General features: G+C 46.9%; 2 protein-coding genes across 4 annotated transcripts in view; one reads left to right on the top strand and one right to left on the bottom strand.

Annotated features, from left to right (window-relative positions):
* Window positions 1–140: 140 nt before the first annotated feature.
* CSTF1 (cleavage stimulation factor subunit 1) lies at window positions 141–13,151 on the bottom strand. Of its 2 annotated transcripts, none has more exons than XM_040459667.1 (6): window positions 13,037–13,151; window positions 9,247–9,447; window positions 7,051–7,328; window positions 6,702–6,899; window positions 5,498–5,888; window positions 141–2,337 (listed from the first exon to the last, which is right to left on the bottom strand). In XM_040459667.1, the coding sequence occupies exons 2-6, from the start codon at window positions 9,413–9,415 to the stop codon at window positions 2,078–2,080; spliced, it is 1,296 nt and encodes a 431-aa protein (XP_040315601.1). In that variant the 5' UTR covers window positions 9,416–9,447; window positions 13,037–13,151; the 3' UTR covers window positions 141–2,077. The 2 variants fall into 2 exon arrangements, with proteins under 2 accessions (XP_040315601.1, XP_040315600.1); XM_040459666.1 differs by lacking the exon at window positions 13,037–13,151 and adding an exon at window positions 12,862–12,947.
* A 53-nt stretch (window positions 13,152–13,204) lies between these two features.
* AURKA (aurora kinase A) overlaps window positions 13,205–18,702 on the top strand; it is a 22,448-nt gene continuing 16,950 nt past the window's right edge. Inside the window, exons 1-2 of one of the 2 annotated variants that reach the window (XM_040459668.1) lie at window positions 13,205–13,424; window positions 17,237–17,283. In XM_040459668.1, the coding sequence (XP_040315602.1) occupies window positions 17,242–17,283 (42 nt within the window). In that variant the 5' untranslated portion in view covers window positions 13,205–13,424; window positions 17,237–17,241. The other variant, XM_040459669.1, reaches the window with a different exon arrangement.

Raw genomic sequence — 18,702 nt, 5'->3', positions numbered from 1 at the left:
TCTAGAACGAAACACTAAAAGAAGAGCATGGAAGTTTCCAGTCCAAAGTCATGACTGCTATTGGAGAACACATGTTCAAATATGTAAATATTCAAAGCAAGGTCCAAAAAAAAAAAAAAAAAAAAAGGACTAGCTTTAAATTACCATTACATACAAAAAGTTTATTTTAGAAATCACATATCTTTAAAAAATAACATAGAATTTCTAAGTTCCTATCATTCACCGTTTTTGAAAACCAGGTGTCACATGGGACAGTTAATGACATGCTGATGCCGAGTCCATGTAATATTCCCGGCATTCTTACCGGTTCAAAATATTGATGTGATTTTTAGAAGAAAAAATGTGTCTATTTTGGAAGCACAGAAAAGTATCTTGATCTTGTAGACAGAAGTCCTGAAACTTCAGATCCATGGCTGAGACTATTCCAGAAACTGGAAAAAGTAGGCATCATTATTCAAATTCACGAACAGTTAAAAAGACCCCGTGGAGCTTCAATCAGGAATGCCATGTGGTCATTCTAGCACATGTGCTAGAGCAGAGGAATGCGGAACATGTTCAGCCTCTGCTGTAATTTCGTACGTGGAAAGCAAAAGAAAAGCCAGAAAAAGAAGTGAGGACTTTTGGTCTGTAATTTCCTTATGGAACTGGTTATTCCTGTTCCTACTCAGCAGGTTTCTTCTCATCCTATAAAGGAGCACCCACAGTCACGTGCAAATACTGGAGAATCAGGGCACAAAACAAAAATAAATCTAAACTCACTACAGACCAAAAAATACAGCTTTGGAAACCTGAATGAAAACGGATTTAACACATTAAGAATGCTTAAAATGGTTTCACAGGCCAAAGAGGTGAAATGATCCTTAAGGAGGATGACTAACACAGAATTTTTAGGCAATAAACTTCAGAAGATTTGAAAGTTCCTGTGAAATGAAATAATCAATCTATTTAGTATTTTTATCAACTGACCCTAGATTATATTTCTAGGTATTCCTACCCAGAGCATGAGGTATTTGCACTTGGGGATAAATATAAACCAAAGTCTATCTGGCAGAGGGGAGGTTAGGGTCCCCTCCCTTAGCTTGAGCTGAATCCAGAGAAATACTGTCACTTTCTAAATTAGAAAGTTTCAAGAAAAACCTTGATCAAGATTTAATTGCAAAAATCTTCCAAGAACATAGTTGCCACGTGCATCCACGACGAGTAGTGAACGATTCATGCTGAAGAGAACTGAAAAATAAGATTTAAAATTATGTAAGAACAAAGTCAATCAATAGTAATCATCTGTGAAATAAGCTACGGTCAGAGAGCAGCAGCGGGCTCACTGAATTTTCATTAGATTGGCTTTATCTTCAATTACGCTTTCCATCCGCTGGTAATAACCTTATCAGAAATATTTGCTGAAGAGAAGCATTGCGGGCAATGAAAGGAGAACGCGGGAGGTAGGACGAAAGATACGTTTCCTAGAAATCTTCGGGAAAAACTGGCCATTAATTTTATTGACGTGAAAAAGGTAGAACACTAGAGTTGCAGATCTGAGCTTTATTATCAGAATGGTATCATTTCAGGATAGGATGATGGATTCTCTACACTGGTTTTAAAACGGCACGACGCTCTGGATTCTCAGAGCTGCAGGCCCACCTACCTGCCAAAATGTGTCCTGAAAAGAAAGACACAAAGAGGGTGTGTGTAGAAGAGGCACAGAAGTCGACAGAACCACCGGATGAAAATCCCTCACGACAGATCCACTTGAGATCTAGAAAGCACTTTAAAACTCTACCTTTCCTCAAATGATCAAGAGATTCAAGAGAAGTGGCAAGTCCTGTATTTACAAAACCGATGAAAATCACACTGTGATAATCAGTGAATGCAGAGCAACCGCACGGATCTGCGTCTCCCACTTTTCCCACCATGATTCTGCATCAAGGTAAAAAAAGATTCTTTTGTACAAATCCAAGGACGGAGAGGTGGCGGCACAACCGCCAGATGGCGCGGTGACTTACTACCGAAGCTGGTGACGGGACCCGGTGGGGGCAGGGGCACAGTCCTCGAGAAAAGAACCCTAGGCAAGGAAGGCGGGCTAGTCCGTGGTGGATCGCCGGTACCAGAACCGGGCTCGGAAGTCGTCGCTGCACGTCATGAAGCCGGGGTTGGTGGGCGAGTGCACTATGCAGCGCACGATGTTGTTGTGGCCCAGGGAGAGCAGGTTCCGACGCTCGGCGGTACGGGAGTCCCAGCAGCACAGACTGATGGTCCGCTCGTCCGGCAGCAGCACGTAGTCCTCGGTGTGGTTGAACACGGCCTGCGTCCGGTGCACCTGCCGCCCGCTCAGGCCGGCCCCTGCGCGGACAGGAGAGGTTAAGGGTCAGAGTGGCAGGGCTAGCTCCCCAGGGCTACACTTTAGACCCTCACACTGCCGTCCTTCTGTTCGTTACCCTGTCGATGTAAAAACGGCATCTTAAAACAGAATACACATTTATCGTATAATTTTGGAGCCTCCACAGAAGCATGCAGAAATAAATCGCCACTGACCTACCACCTGAGGCAGCCGACTCCGTCAACGTCCTGACGTACTTCCAGGCACAGGGACGTCTTAAGAAAAAAAAATACAGGGGCACCCGGCGGGGCGGGGCGGGGGGGCTCAGTTGGTCGAGCGGCCAACTCCGCTCGTGGTTCGGGAGTTCGAGCACCACACTGGGCTCGCTGCTCTCAGCACAGAGCCTGCTTTGGATCCTGTGTCCCCTCCCCCTCAGTCCCTCCCCCGCTTGTGTTCGCTCTCTCTCAAAAATAAATAAAACATTAACAAAGTAGAAAATTGGTGCCGTGTCATATAGGTCATTTCTGTCATAGTTTAAACCAACTTTTCATTAGGTACATTTTTCTGTGTTTTTTACTGGCCGCAAAATACACCACCATCTGGAAGCACCCTTACTATTTAGTAATTCTTTTCCTGCTAGGGGCATCTGGTTGCAAGTTATGCTGACGGATTCTTTATGCCGAACATACTATTTCCTCAGGATTAAATTCCTAGAACAGAATTGCTGGGATGTTTGAACGTCTGCTCTCCAAAAAGAAGCTCTAGGCTTTTTTATGACCGTGAAAGTACAGACTTTATGTTTAAAATATCATATAAAGTCTAAAAATAACAACCGCCTGATAATTCTACACCCAGAGTCAGTATTTCGATGAATCCTTTGTAAACATCTCTGTAAATACCTCTGTATTCTGTAAATCGGAGCTCACATCATATGCTATTTTTATACAGCAGGGTAGCAGAGATCTATAAAGATGAAATACGGCTTAATGGATAAAAAGAGAGGCGCTGGCATCAGATCTGGGCTCAACACTTACTAGTGACGTGAACACGGACACATTACGTAGCACCTTTAAGCCTTACCTTTCTCTTCCATTCTCTGGGGGACAATGACAGCACCAACCCACACGGTGTTGCGAGGACTGGCACGAGGGCACGTCCAGTGGCATACATATGCTCACAGATGTTCCTGTATTTGTTTTTAACGGCCGCACGCTGTGAAAAGGACGCGTGACAAGAGTGCCCTCGGTGCTTTCTGGTGGACACTTCTGCTGTCTCTAACGCTCCCCTCTTCGAGACTATGTTGGGACGGACATCCTTCTACGTGTGCGTGGGCATACCTGCCAGCAATCTTTTTAGGCTGAATTTCTAAGAGTCCAAAATATATACGTATGCTGAAAAATAGGATTCATGACACCAACCCCCCTTTAGAAGGTTTCCAATCAGCACTCCTTAACAACGAGGCATGTAACTTCCCCAAATGTCGTTCAATACGAGAGAATATCAATCTTTTAAATTCCTACCCTCTGGGGAGTACAAAAGAAACTCTGACGTGCATTTCTTAGGTCTGTAGAACTGATGGTCATCTCTCTCTCCTTGAGCTCACTGCCCAGTGTCTGGCAGGTGTCTGTTACACGTGCTACACAGTGTCCCTAGCTCAGCGTTTTATTTAGTCTTCTGAATTAATTTCTCACCCTGAAATTTCTAATGCTCGATAGCTTTTCTTTTTCCTTCAGTATTTCAAAAACCCACTGAATTCTAACTAAACATTAAAACTGGAAACGCAGACCTAAACATGGGCTCTTAGCCCGTGAGTTAGAAAACGAGGGAATTTGCATATCGATTCAGTATAATCTTACTTTAAAATCAAATCCCAATTCTCTGCCGAAGCAAACCAGGCAGCCCCACAGAAGCATAAAACATTCTGCCGTTCACAGGACAAAGCAAACGTTAAGAAATGCTGTGAGAATCTGGCGCGTGCCCTCCACACACATCACACCCGACGGCGGCTGTTACTGCCGAAGATGGAGACGGCCCGCCCACTTTTACTTTGACCACTTTTGCATCTTCTTTTTGCAACAAACACGCAGCCCTTTAACAGTAATAATTAGAGGAAGGTTTTCAAAATACCTCCCTACAGAAGCGTTTCAACAAAGGACCAAGAATGAGGATGAAACTGACGCTTCCTAAGACCTGCTAGTTGTATGGTCTGTGTCAGAGCCAGAGAGGGACGGCAGGAAGCAAACTGTCCCCAGGAGACGGATGTGAGGTGGATGATACTGCACCCTGGTGGCTCCGACGTCCCTGCCTCTTCAATCTTCTCTAAAAGGAGAAGCGACTGCCGTAGCAGCTGAGCCCTTACGACGGCGTGGTTTTCTTTCTTTAAAAAATTTTTTGATGTTTATTTTTGAGAGACAGAGACAGAGAGAGAGGGAGACACAGAATCTGAAGCAGGCTCCAGGCTCTGAGCTGTCAGCACAGAGCCCGACGCGGGGCTCGAATCTCAAATCCATGAACTGTGAGATCATGACCTGAGGTGAAGTCAGATGCTTAACCGACTGAGCCACCCAGGCGGTCCTGGTGGTGTTTTCCTGCAGAGTTTTAAAGTTCTGGTTATGGTGATTTTAGTGTGGGACACAAACATCTCACAACAGAGGAAACTAGTTGAACTTTCCTGGAGGTTTGCTACCAAACAACAGCCTTTGCTGCTCCGAGGAACAGAAGAATAAGACAATATTTTGACAACATTCATTACCAAGTAACTGTCAGGGTAGCTGTGCTCTCTTATGAACAGGCCTAGATGGCCCCTCTCCGCCTTCCTTCCCTAAAGTGTACACTCATTGAGATCCACTGACTCCGCCTTTTCTCTGGACTGCTTTTATGTTTCTGAGGGAAAAGGGCAGACCCCTGGTCTACAAACGGACCACCAGAGTCTCAATGTTACTGGCATAGACTCACATCTAGTTGAAGCTGTGACGTACTGAGAAGAACACAGTTCAGAAACGAAGGTTCTATTTCCAGCTCTTACCAACTGTAGCCCTGGCTAAACTACTTAACCTCTAAGCTTTGCTTTCTTACCTAAAAGAGGTGTAACATCTGCCTTGCTCAACGCATACATTTATCATGTGGCTCTCTTCTGGAAGCCAGAAAATGCTACAGAAAAGGTAACAGCAACTTTTCACATACCTGTGTATCTGACCAGTGTTCGTCCTGTTGATATCTCCCAAAGTTTAGCTACGGAGTCTTTTCCACTGGAGAGAATGTATTTGGAATTTTTGGAGAAAATGGCAGAACAAACCTCAGCACCATCATGCGCCTTCTCAAAGGTTGTGATGCACCGATTTGAAACACCATCCCACAGCTTGATGCAGCCGTCCTTGCTACCAGTGACATACATGTTGGCGCTGGGATTGTAATTAACGGAGCATATAGCATCGGTGTGTTGATCTTGAGGATTGCAAGAGACAAAACACTGAAACGTGTTGATATCATAAAGCCGAAGAGTAGGATGCTGAGTCCCGACGAGTATAAAGTCTCCGGAAGGATGAAAAGAGATAGAGCGTAGCATTTCAGCTTCCTGTTAGGACAGACACATTAAGTGGCTGGTGAATAATTAAATGCAGAGAAAATGTGGAAAATATTTGGTTGACGGAGAGACTACATAAAACAACGATCAGATGTTACAAGGCAGAAGAAGGAATAACGAACTTTGTAAAATACGGGAAGGTATCATTTGAACAGAGATTTTAAAAACCAACTACTGGTGGGATTATATTCCCAAAACCGTGGAAGTGAGCTTCGTCATTTGCAAACGAGCACCGGGAGAACTCAGAATGGAACATCATCAAGCTAGGATAGTTTCACACGTTAACGAATGAGGATAAACACAACTTGTACGTGTGGACAGCTTCTTTAATCTGTCCTACGGCTCCAAATACGGAGTAAAAAACTCAGTTCAATTACTAAAAGGTGGAAGCCACTACTAAAACATTAGTATTTCTTTCCTGCATACTCAAAATATCACTTTTGCAGTACCACTTTTCCAGTAAATGTCTGAGAGTTTCAACTGAATAATTTTTTGATTCCCGTTAAGTTACACTTCGGTGAAGTGACTGTTTCACCTTTAAACAGGGATCTGCGACTATGAAAGAGTGACACAGGTTCTGAGCCCCTGTTGCATAACTGTGACCAGAGAAAGTGGGTGCTTGACAGCGTGGGAACCACGGGCCAATGCACTCTGATTCCCATGCCACCTGGAGCACGCGTCCTTGTAGCTGCTTCGTTTTGTAAGATGATCCCTGAGGCTACTTTAAGAACAGGAACAGTCATACAATAAGTGCTCTTTGCTTTTAAGAAGAAACTGGATAGCTCCTTTCTAAACATTCCTAACCTGAATGTACTTGAAGGCTCTTTTTGCAGATGGTTTGGAATAATCAAATAACTTCAGAGTATAATCCCTGGAACCAGAGGCAAGGATTTGTTCTGTTGGGTGGAAAGCGAGACATGTGACTTCATCCACGTGGTCATAAAGCGTTCGGATCACTGGGTGGTTTTCCATGTTCTGTTGTGCAGTCTCATTCATCATGACCTAGACCAACGAGAAAAGAGATGCTCAAAGGGCAAAATCTGACTCAAAGCCCCCGATTATGCTAAGTTAAAGCTGGTCTAAACTAGTCTCTCACTCTCCCGATGAGCAGCGAGCGAAAGGCAGACGGTACGTACGTTGCTGGGATTTTTACCTCTATTGGCATGGCGCTCTTGGCCAACATTCTTTCCGTGTCAAGTATCTTTATGGAAGCATCGGCAGATCCGGTGGCTATTAACTGCCCGTCTCTGCTGTAGGTGGCTACGCGGCAGGGGCCTTTGTGGGATGTGACATAGCATGTTTCGTACTCTGAAGCCTCTGGGGACATAGTTTGGACGTCGGCATCAAATTCCAGGTCAATCCCCGTGCCAGGGGCCACTGTATCTGAACGACCAATTGCATACTGAACTGCAGTATCGTCGTTTTCCATTCCTGAAATGAACCAAAATTAAGTGCGTGCAAAAATGTCATTTTAAAAAGCCAAGACAAAATTCTGGATCCAAACTGGGAAAGATGTTGGCCAACATCAACTTACTCTGTCTTGGAGTGGCCTGACACTTAACCCTTCACAAAATTATGTATATGTCAACCCGGGTGTATGTTCAGTGACAACACCGTAGGCAATATAACATTGACTGCGGAAGGTCAGGCTCAATAGGTCACATCACCTCCCCGTTTTTTTGCTTCCAAAATTTTCTACTGTAACGACGACTACAGAAACTCAAAAAAAGCAGTTCTATAGCTAAGCTGCCCATTTTTTCTCGTTCTGAATTTTAATATTTTTAGTGCTGAGATCTGTTAGTAGCAGCTATGGGGCTCATTAAGACAGATACACTGTTAGCACTAACACTAGTGAAACGTAGTTGAAAGACTGTTGATATTTAAATAAACAAGCTTTTCAAGAAAATGCATTTTAAATTGAAAAATAACTTCATGTACCGTATAAACAGTATGTTTATTAGTATAAGAAAAATTAGGAATAGAGATGAACACAAAAATGACCTTGTATTAGATTACTCAGAGATAATTACTGTTAAAATGGTGGGATGAATTCTTCTGGACCTTTCTCCATGCACAGTTGTTACAATTCTTGCAACAAAAATAGAACCAAACCATATGACATGTTATAACTTACTTGTTCATTTACTCAAACAGAATAAAAATCTGGCCAGTGTAATTTTTATCTACATCATGTGGTTGGACCCAATTTGAGGATACAAGAACATTCACAACGAATTTCTTATTGTTGGATATTTCAGTTGTTTTTTATTTCCTCGGAACAAATTCTCAAAACTGGCATTGCTAGGGGCACCTGGGTGGCTCAGTTGGTTAAGCGTCTGACTTTGGCTCAGGTCATGATCTCACAGCTCGTGAGTTTGAGCCCCACATCGGGCTCTGTGCTGACAGCTCAGGGCCTGGAGCCTGCTTTGGATTCTTCCACTCTTTGGAGCCTCTCTCTCTGCCCCTTCCCCACTTGTGCTCTGTCTCTCTCAAAAACAAACATGAGAAAACATTGTTTTTTTAAATTAAAACAAAACAAAACAAAACAAAACACCATGGGGCGCCTGGGTGGCTCAGTCGGTTGTGTCTGACTTTGGCCTAGGTCATGATCTCAATGTTCACAAGTTCGAGCCCCGCCTCAAGCTCTGGTGCTGACAGCTCAGAGCCTAGAACCTATTTCAGATTCTGTGTGTCCCTTGCTCTCTGCGCCCCCCCCCACCCCCCCGTCTCTTTTTCTCAAAACACTGTCTCTTTCTCTCAAAAATAAACATTAAAAAAAATTTAAAAAAAAACAACCATAAAAACTGGCATCGCTAAGTCAAAGGGTGTAAACATATTGGGATTTCTATATTTTATAGAGTGCTTTCTACAGCCCAGGCAAGCACCAGGATGTACCGTTGAACGAGACAGAGATCCTGATGTTTACTGCACGTGCTGTCCTTTCTTGGGGAAGGTGCAGACGTGTGGGAAACAACCTGAAACAATGAAGTACATTTCGGAGAGTGATTCTGTCATGAAGGAAATGGGGTTGTTGTTGTAGAATAACTGGGGAGGTCTGGGGAAGATAGTGGGTTATTTTCAAAAAAGTGAAAAGGACTCTGAGATGACATGTGAGTTGAAATCTGCAGTCAATAAAACAATGACAGAATGTTCTAGATAATTCTCATACAGATCCTGGGGCTACAGCCGGTTTGAAATCTTCATAATCTGGGGTTTGCTTACCCTTTCAGTACCTACCACTGTACCTGACACATACTAGGCACTAAGACTGAACAAAAATCATCGGGAAAAATTCTGATCGTGAAGACCTCTGAAACCTTGTCAAGGAATCCACATGTCCCCAAGCTACCTAGTTTGATGAGATGTAGGAGCTGCTCCGAGGGCGCACAGACAGACTGCGGCTTGATTTCGTTGATGAGGCCATTAGCAATGCTAATATAGCCATCGTAGAGCAGCTGGCTAATGATCAGCTTGTACAGCTGCTGGCGGTCCTTCAAGCCCACTTTGGTTCTGTACATCTCGGAGAAGACGAAGACAATCTCCCTGGCAGCTGCAAGGGGAGAAAACAGGGATGGTGAAGGGCAGAGGCACCGGTAGATCACGGAAGCCACGCAGCAGTCTGGGCAGACCAGCGGGGCTTCCGTCCCGGCCCTGCTAGTTGCATCATCTTCGGTCAGTGACCTCGTTCCTCTGAGGTCAGGTTCCCCAGCTGTTAAGCACGTTAGCAAAGGTAAAAACAGATGGCACGTGCAGAGCATTGAGCATAGTAGCACACAGAAATTACTCAAATCGTACCAGCAACTATCTACAGAACTTCTTTTCATCAACTACTCTCTGTCATACTACCCACCCGCCACTTTTATTCTATTCTGCTATCCCAGAATCTTCTGTTAAGAAAATACCGACTGGTTTTTGCAGTAGGGAAGATGGCTACTATTGTTGAATGTCTGGACATTACTGTTTCCACCAGGTAAGCTGTATGTTTACTAATGTCAGCTATGTTTTTGTTTTTTATTAAAGTTTATTCATTTGAGAGAGAGAGCAGAAGCAGGGGAGGGGCAGGGAGAGAGAATCCCAAGCAGGATCCACGATGCAGTGCTCAATCTTGCAACTGTGAGATCATGACTTGAGCTGAGATCAAGAGTCGGACACTTAACAGACTGAGCTATCCAGGCACTCCGAGTTATGTTCATTCTTTTTTTGTTTTTTAAAGTTTTCTTTTTTGGGGGCGCCTGGGTGGCTCAGTCGGTTAAGCGGCCGACTTCAGCTCAGGTCATGATCTCGCAGTCCGTGGGTTCAAGCCCCGCATCGGGCTCTGTGCTGATGGCTCAGAGCCTGGAGCCTGTTTCAGATTCTGTGTCTCCCTCTCTTTCTGACCCTCCCCTGTTCATGCTCTCTGTCTCAAAAATAAGTAAATGTTAAAAAAAAAAAATTAAAGTTTTCTTTTTTTAACGTTTATTTATTTTTGAGAGAGACAGAGAGTGAGCTGGGGAGGGGCAGAGAGAGAGGGAGACACAGAATCCAAAGCAGGCTCCAGGCTCTGAGCTATCAGCACAGAGCCTGACGCAGGGCTTCAACCCATGAACTATGAGATCACGACCTGAGTGAAGCTGGCCGCTCAACCGAGTGAGCCACCCAGACGCCCTGAGTTATGTTCATTCTTAAAACATGTTTTAAGGGGCGCCTGGGTGGCTCAGTCGGTTAAGCGTCCAACTTTGGCTCAGGTCATGATCTCACGGTCTGTGAGTTCGAGCCCCGCGTCGGGCTCTGTGCTGACAGCTCAGAGCGTGGAGCCCATTTCAGATTCTGTGTCTCCCTCTCTCTCTGCCCCTCCCCTGTTCATGCTCTGTCTCTCTGTCTCAAAAATAAATAAACATTTAAAAAAAATTAAAAAAAAAACATGTTTTAAGGTAACCAACTTTGTTAAATTATATAATTATATAGTAAATAAAAACATGAGGGCAAACAAGCCACCACGCTATGAAAACTAAATCAAGTTGAATGCTTGGAAAGATTCAAAAACAAATTGCTTAATAAAATATTGGCAAATAGGGTATGGCCAAAACGAGTATAAAAAACGGAAAGGGGTGCCTGGGTAGCTCAGTCAGTTAAGCAACCGACTCTCGATTTCAGCTCAGGGCATGGTTTCAGGGTTTGTGAGTTTCAGTCCTGCATCAGGCTCTGCGCTGACACTGCAGAGCCTGCTTGGGATTCTCTCTCCTCCCTCTCTCTGCCTCTCCCTGCTCACTCTCTCTCAAAATAAATAAACTTTAAAAAAAAAAAAAAGGAAAAAAGGGCACTTGGATTGGTTTCCAAGTTTTTAAGCTCTCTCTTATAAAGTAAAATGAAAACTGTAGATGATGGTTTCTGGTTTATGCAAAAAAAAAAAAAAAAAAACAACAACAACAACAAAACCTCCAACTGGTGGACAGCAGAGAACTTTGACTTTCAAAAATCAATATTCGTATGTGTATGTATGTCTGGACAGTTATCAGAAGGGCACGGGAGCCTGGGAACAGCAATAAAGAACAGAAGTCGAAGGCAGACAAGAAACTGGAAGTCAGAGTATAAGGCAGAGAGAGAGAGAGAGAGAGAGAGAGAGAGGATGAATACAAGAAAGGAGAGGAGTAAGCAGTAACACCAGCACTGCCTGGTATTCCTGTACTTTACAGGGACTGATTCTGGAAGGAGGGGTGTGTTATAGGAAAGAAGTGGGAAACCATGTTTTCTAACTCCCTCCGGAGAATAACTGAAGCTGCTGATAATGAGAATAGTTAACATTTACTGAGCGTTATGTTTTATCTCACTTAATCCTCAACACCATCCTGTAAGAGAAGCCCTGTGATCGTGTTAAAGATGAGGAGGGAAAGTAACTTGTTCAAGGTCCCACGACTAGTGCTTGCAGAAACCTGGACTAGAATGCAGATGGTTTGACTCTAGAGACTGTGTTGTTCCTAACGATTACCTTTAGTGCTCCTTAAAAGCTTAATGACAAACTAGCTAAAATTAGACATTCAGTGTAGTGTATGACACCCATCACATAAGCAACTAATATGCATTACCTCACTGAATACTCATCTAATCCTATTTTAGAGATAGGTAACATGAGGGCCAGAGAGGTTAACTTACATGGGATCAAAGAGCTTGTAAATAGCAAAGCCTGGATCTTTACTCAGGGTATTTGACCCCAGAGCTTGAGTCCTCACCGTGCTGCACTGATGGGTGTTACTAACAACAGCTAACGTTTGTAAGCACTTGCCAGACACTGTGCTAAGCACTTTACAAGCATTAGGTCATTGAATGAAATCATTCAAAGTATTCAAGCACATGTAGAAGCAAATGCATATAAATCTATGCTTGTGCAGACAGCACTAGGGCACGATAGAGATGATGAAATCGGCACAAAGAAGTTAGGAAACTGAAAATAAAATGTGGCCGAGTAACTCGTCAAGTGGCCGCCAGGACTGCCCAGACCAGAGCCCAGAACTTAACCACTATTCTATCCCGTCTCTGCACTCATGCCAGGAGCATCACGGCGTGTACAAAGATTCAAAAAGAAAAGGCCGAGCCCCGCTTCTCAACTCTCACAGAACGTTCGCTCCCTGCGCTAGTAGGTGCCTAATTACCATCCCCAGTTTGCAGGCGAGGCCCGAGGTCAGGAAGAACAGGACCTAGAAACTGTTTACACCCGGGAACTGGAAGGGGGGACCAGGGCGAGAACACAGACGCCCCCTCACTAGGCTCCGCCACCGTCCCGCCACAGAAGAGCACCAAGGATGGAGTGAGGGTGGGAGCGAGGCCTTGGAAGAAGAGGAAGGGGTGTGCAGGCCGAGCCTGGCAACTCAGGGGTCATGCCACCCCGCTCACTATCGGGCCTTCCCGCCGCGCTCGTCTTTCCGGGGGTCCCGTGAAGACCCCAGCGGACCGCACCAGCCGCTCTCCATGCATCCCAGCCCCCCAGTACCCGCTAGTCCGGCTCTCTCGGTCTCCCGCTCTCTCCCAGAAAAATGGAGGCACGCAATCTGTCCGATCGATCGCTCCGAGCGCACGTTCACTGCGCACGCGCACAGGGCGAGGCGCCGAGCGCTGCGCTATCGATCGGCCCCACTCTCTCCTGCCCTTCTCGCCATCTTACTTACTGGCGCGTCCGAGGGGTTCGTTAACCTCCTCCGACTTTATCTCTTGCGCGACAACGCTGACTGACGCCAAGGAAATGCTGTCTCGCTGACAAATGTCGGGTCCCGGAGGACACCGCAGGCGCTAGAACGGCCGAAGTCCGGCGGGCCGTTGGCTCCACCACTTCCGGGGCCTTACGGGGCAAGTGCGCCTGCGTGCTGTCACCGCCTTGGACGTGCCTCAAGCCGTGAGGGGCTGTGAACCAATCAAAAGGCAGTGCCTCTCTAGCCCGGGCCAATGAGCTTTCGGATTAGAGGGTTTAACTCCTATTTAAAATAAAGACTTTGAATCGTAACGGCTGAGCTCTCGGCAGGAGTCGGCGGCCTTTGGGTCGGAGACGGGAGCCAACGGGTTTGTAGACCCTGGGACTGCTCTGTGAGGCGGACGGGCGAGGGCGGCGGGCCCGGGTGGCCTTTGAGCGGGCGGCGGAGAAAGAGTCGAGGTCAGGCGTCCCTGGGTCTCCACCTTCGTCCTCCCTTGTCCTCCTCTTCCTGTCCCCCTGCATCCTCCCAGCTCCTCTCCTCTGTGCCCGGTGCTTTCGCAGCGCCCTCCCATCTGTTCCTGGGTAGTGGGGCGCCCTGTGAAATGCCGCTTGGGGGGTTGTTACACTCCTGGAGTGCGTGGGGTTGTTGAGTGGCGTTGGGGTGGGGGTGCCTTCTGAGGGGGTTCTCCTATCGGCCAGCACCTGGGTAAGAAAACATAGGGGGGGCTTTTGCCGTCGGGAAGCTCACGTTCTAGAGGGGGGTGGGGGCCAGACGACGAACTGGCGCGATAGCTTTCAATAGAAAACAGTCGTTGGTTGACCTGGGCTACTTTGGAGGAATAAATGAAAACTTACTCGAAGATGTCTTCCTTGGTGCGTGCTTCTGAAACCACAGACCTTGGACCACCTTTGTCGGGATTTCTGAGAGCCTTTGTTGAAAATATAGACCCAGCTCATGAATCAGAAGTGCTTGGCATAGGATTCAGGTGTCTGTAGTTTGTCAGGTTTCCCAGCTGATTCTTGATGTTTGACGGAGAACCGGTGATCTAGACCTGCGCACATAGTCGTCTGGGGATGGGAAAATGCTGGATGTGATTTGTTAGGTCTGTGGTTGGGCCTGACGGTCTCCACGTCTCACCAGTGTCGTCCAGATGGAGATACTGTCGCGGACTTTTGACGGTTCCTCCTCCTCCTTAACCTTGTTCTTTGAACGAAACACTTTTCAGCAGCACTTTCACTTCCACTCCTCCAAGTAAGTCCGTGCAGGCTTGAAGAAGACAAAGTCTTCTAAATGCACGGTGATGTGAAGTCTTAACAGTTTTCCTGTTTAGAATAGTAGGATATGTGGTTTGAACTGCAGGGTCTTGTGAAGGTCATTGGGTTATGTGGCTCCGGGACCTGGCTGTAGACTGGAATCGCTGGGCAAGCGGTCTTCTTGGGGGCTCTCTCCAGCACTGCTGGATCAGAATCCTCATTTTCCATTCTGTTGATGATTATTCCTCTCCCTGGGAAGGCAGAGTATGTTCCGTTGGAGCAAATCTCTGGCTTCTGTCGAAGACTGTTGAATGAATGCCCTTAGGCCTGTGTGAGCTCATTAATCCGCAGGGATTGTTAGGGAAGGTGAAGAGAGCGTTAGAGTGTGTACGGCACGAGCTTGTAACTCCTTTTTCCTTTCTGTCGTTTCTACTAACCGCTGTTTGATATAAGGACTCCTGGCTGTGGTTCCGTCTTCAGGGTGGAGTTATTTGCCTATTTGTGGAATGGATGTGGAAGGGTGGGGGTGGGGGGGGGGCGCTTTCTGGCTGGGTTCTGGAATTCAGAGAGTATCCGGGTAAGAAAAGTACAGAAAGGTTTCCGTTTTCTTGGAGTTTATGTTCTACTTACTTGATGGGGTGTTGTACCCGCCTCACAGCATGGGCCTAGTGTTATAAACCGTTTTCATTACTGATTTTGCTTCCTTAGTGGGTTAACTCATTCCCCAGACACTGGTGGGTGTACCTACTGTGTGCCAGGCATGTTCCGGGGAGGCCGCAGTGAACACAGTGGGACTAAGGCCTTGCTCTCACGGCGCTTACTTTCCTTACTGGCAGGGGGTGGGATATCGCCTGGGGAGGCAGAAACAAACACGCGCAGTGAGGTTCTGTAAGACGTTAAGGGCTAAGCAGAAAAATAGAGATGGTCAGAAAGGAGACGTCTGAGCAGAGACCTGACTGGAACGAAGGAGCAAGCCACACTTCCATTTGAGCGAAGAGCCAAATGGTGAAGAGAGAACAGGAAGGACAAAGGCCCTGTGGCCGGGCACTGCTTTGAGGAAAGAAAGAAGTTCCGTGTGACCAGCATGCATAGATAAGAAGAGGAAATAAGGCCAAGAAGGTGGTCAGGGTCCACACTCTAGGAGACTGTAGGCAAGGAGGATTTTGAGGGGCCGTGAGGGGCTTCTGAACCAAGGGCCAGCATGGCTGACTTGTTAATGGGACCACAGGGCGCAGTGTTGAGAATGGGCCATCACGGGGCAAAGGTGAAAGCAGGGTGACCGTTGGGAGCCCGTTGCAAATAATTGAGGGGAGAGAGCCTTGGTTTGACCAGGTGGTGGTAGTAAAGGTTGTGGGCAGTGGTTTTGAAGGTAGAGCCGCCAAGGGGTGCTGATGGATTAGATCTGGGCTTTGAGGGAGAACCGTGTAAAAGATGAGGGGACCCGAGCGACGGGCAGGATCGGTTTGCCAGCAACTGAGGTGGGGTCATCTATGAGAATAGGGTTGGCGAGATGGGGACAGGGAGGGAGCAGGAATTCAGTTTGGAACTTTTTAAAATTGAGATGCCTCTCCGATTACAGATTACAGGTCGAGATGTTTCGCAGGTGGCAAGGGTCAGGGGAGAGGTCTGGAGATGGGGGTTTGGAGGTCCCAGCCCGTGAATGGTGGTGGGAGCCAGGAGACTGGATGAGTGCACAGAGGGAATGAGCACAGCTGCAAAAGGAAAGGTGTTTCTGGGCCTGAGCTCAGGCTACTGAGAGCAGAGGGGAGGAGTAGCCGCGAGGAGAGAAGAGGGTGTGTCTGGATGTGTTGGGATGGAGATGCTTGGCAGACCTTCGTGGGGGGATATTGAGCAGGTGGGTAGGTAGGAGTCTGGCAGTCAGAGGACAGTTTAGGGTAGAAGATGTAAATTCAGATCATCTTAAAGATGTTTAGAGCTCTGGTGCTGGATGAGGGGCCCTAGGACGGGTATGGATGGAGAAGTGGGGTCCAAGGACTCATTCTGGGTCCAGTCTGCCCAGACTCTCAGGTTGGCAAAAGTGAGGCTGATTGGGCAAAGGATGTTGCGGCAGGACAGCTGGTTGGGGGGTGGGGGGTGGTGGGGGGGGAGACAAGCCTACAAGCTAGTGGAGGCTGGGAGTGGAGTAAAAGTGACCTTGTCGGACGCCGCTGGGGTCGCAAGTGAGCTGAGGGCGCAGAATGGACTTTTGAATTTGCTAACAGTAGAGGTCAGTCATGAGCTGGCCACCCGAGCAGGCCAGTCTGTGGGATGAAATCCTGATGGGGGAGGGCCAGAGGGTGAGAGACACGTGGGTGCGGTGAGTGTGGATGACTGTTCTGGAGCTTTGCTCTTGACGGCAGAGGGCGAGATGCTGTCGTAGCTGGAGTCAGTTATGGGGAAGGGGGGACCTGTTTTTAAAAGGCAGTGGCGGGGGAGGGGCGTCTGGGTGGCTCAGTCGGTTGAGCATCCGACTTTGGCTCAGGTCAGGATCTCGCGGTTCGTGGGTTCAAGCCCCGCGTCGGGCTCTGGGCTGACAGCTCAGAACCTGGAGCCTGCTTCCAATTCTGTGTCTCCCTCTCTCTCTGCCCCTCCCCTGCTCGTGTGCTCTCTCTCTCTCTCTCTCTCTCTCTGTCAAAAATAAATGTTGAAAAATAATAATAAAAGGCAGCAGGTATTGAAGCAGGCTCCTGCATTGATGGAGCAGGAGGACTCTGGGAGTGAAGTTGGGTGGAGGCCCCACATCTGTCCCTCTTGTCACTTGAGAAAATAAGACACCCTTGTCAGCTTCATTGGGACAAAGAAAAAAAATGTAAAATTTTTGTGTTGTGGAGGCTTTTTCATCAGGAGCTATATCCCTGACCCCTCATAACAACACTTTGAAGCATGAGGATTTGTGTACATTAAAAGTGGTTCTTTTTATTTTCAGGCATCATGGACAAATCTAAAGAAAACTGCGTCGCAGGGCCTGTTAAGGTAAATTGAATAATCGTAATCTCTGTCACATTTAGAAAACCCAAATGGAGGTTGGTGTTAGATCTGGAGTTCTTTTCACCGTCACTTTGGATTGTAACTTTAGAGGTGTCTGCTACATTCCTGGAGGAGTTAGTCCCCTTTCTCAGCATTTCATACCATGTCATTGATGGGCACCTGTTATTTTGTTCTGCTTTGTCTTCTAGCTAGCTCTTTTTTTTTTCCAACGTTTTTTTTTTTTGTTTTTTTTTTGTTTTTTTTTAATTTTTGGGACAGAGAGAGACAGAGCATGAACGGGGGAGGGGCAGAGAGAGAGGGAGACACAGAATCGGAAACAGGCTCCAGGCTCCGAGCCATCCGCCCAGAGCCTGACGCGGGGCTCGAACTCACGGAGCGCGAGATCGTGACCTGGCTGAAGTCGGACGCTTAACCGACTGCGCCACCCAGGCGCCCCTTCTAGCTAGCTCTTTAAGTATCTGTTCCTCCATTGTGTGCAGGACAATAATGTATACAATCGGTGCCCGATAGTTGCCTGTATTTGCTTGCTTGCCAGAAATTAAATTGCTTTGCCACAGCTTGTTCCGGTCACGCTGCAGGACATGGTAAGCTCCTAGGAATGTCGGGCTGTGTTTTAGTGAATATTTCCTGGGAATCCACTTTGAGCCAGGTTCTGTGTCAGATGCAGGGATTGCAATGATGCAAAGCGCATGGTCTTTGACTAAAGAACTTGGCCCTTTTGGGGAGTTATGGGAGCCAGTACTGCGCCTTCACAAAATATGTATGCGTAAGATGACGCGAGTAATTCCGTGGAGGGTGGGTGCTCCATTCAGGTTGGGATGGGCTGGAATCCAGGAAGGGCTTCCCCAGGGAGGACCCTCTGCCTGTAGTATTTGTGGAGCGGCTGGGTGAACGAATTTTTATGCAAAGATCTTTTAATATAAGCAAGCCCTAGAGTTTTTTCCTTCTAGGAAATCAGCGTAAAAATACACACACACACATCAAGCAAGATTTGTGTGTGTGGGGGGGGGGGGGGGGGGGGGGGTGTCTTATTTTTAGAAATTTTAATTTTCTTTTTTTACTAAGTTTTAAATTTAATGTTTTAAAAAATGTATTATAGAGAGAGTACCAGTGAGGGGGAGAGAGAATCCTAAGCAGGCTCCACGCTCAGCACAGAGTCCAACTCGGGGCTCAATCCCATGACCCTGAGGTCATGACCTGAGCTAAAGCCAAGAGTCGGATGCTCAACCAACTGAGCCACCCGGGCGCCCCAAGTCTTTTATTTTAATACCAGTGTAATTAACACACCATGGTTTATTAGTTTGAGGGGTACGTTACAGGGATTCAGCTCTTCTGTACATTACCCCGTGCTCACAAGGGTAAGGGTCCCCTTTGTCCCCATCCTGTTTCACCACCCCCCCCCCC

Source organism: Herpailurus yagouaroundi, unplaced genomic scaffold, assembly GCF_014898765.1.
Source record: "Herpailurus yagouaroundi ecotype Mexico unplaced genomic scaffold, PumYag 246, whole genome shotgun sequence".
Classification (NCBI taxonomy): Eukaryota; Metazoa; Chordata; class Mammalia; order Carnivora; family Felidae; genus Herpailurus; species Herpailurus yagouaroundi.
The sequence above is the reverse complement of the archived record's forward strand: the minus strand, read 5'-3'. Positions and strand labels throughout refer to the sequence as shown.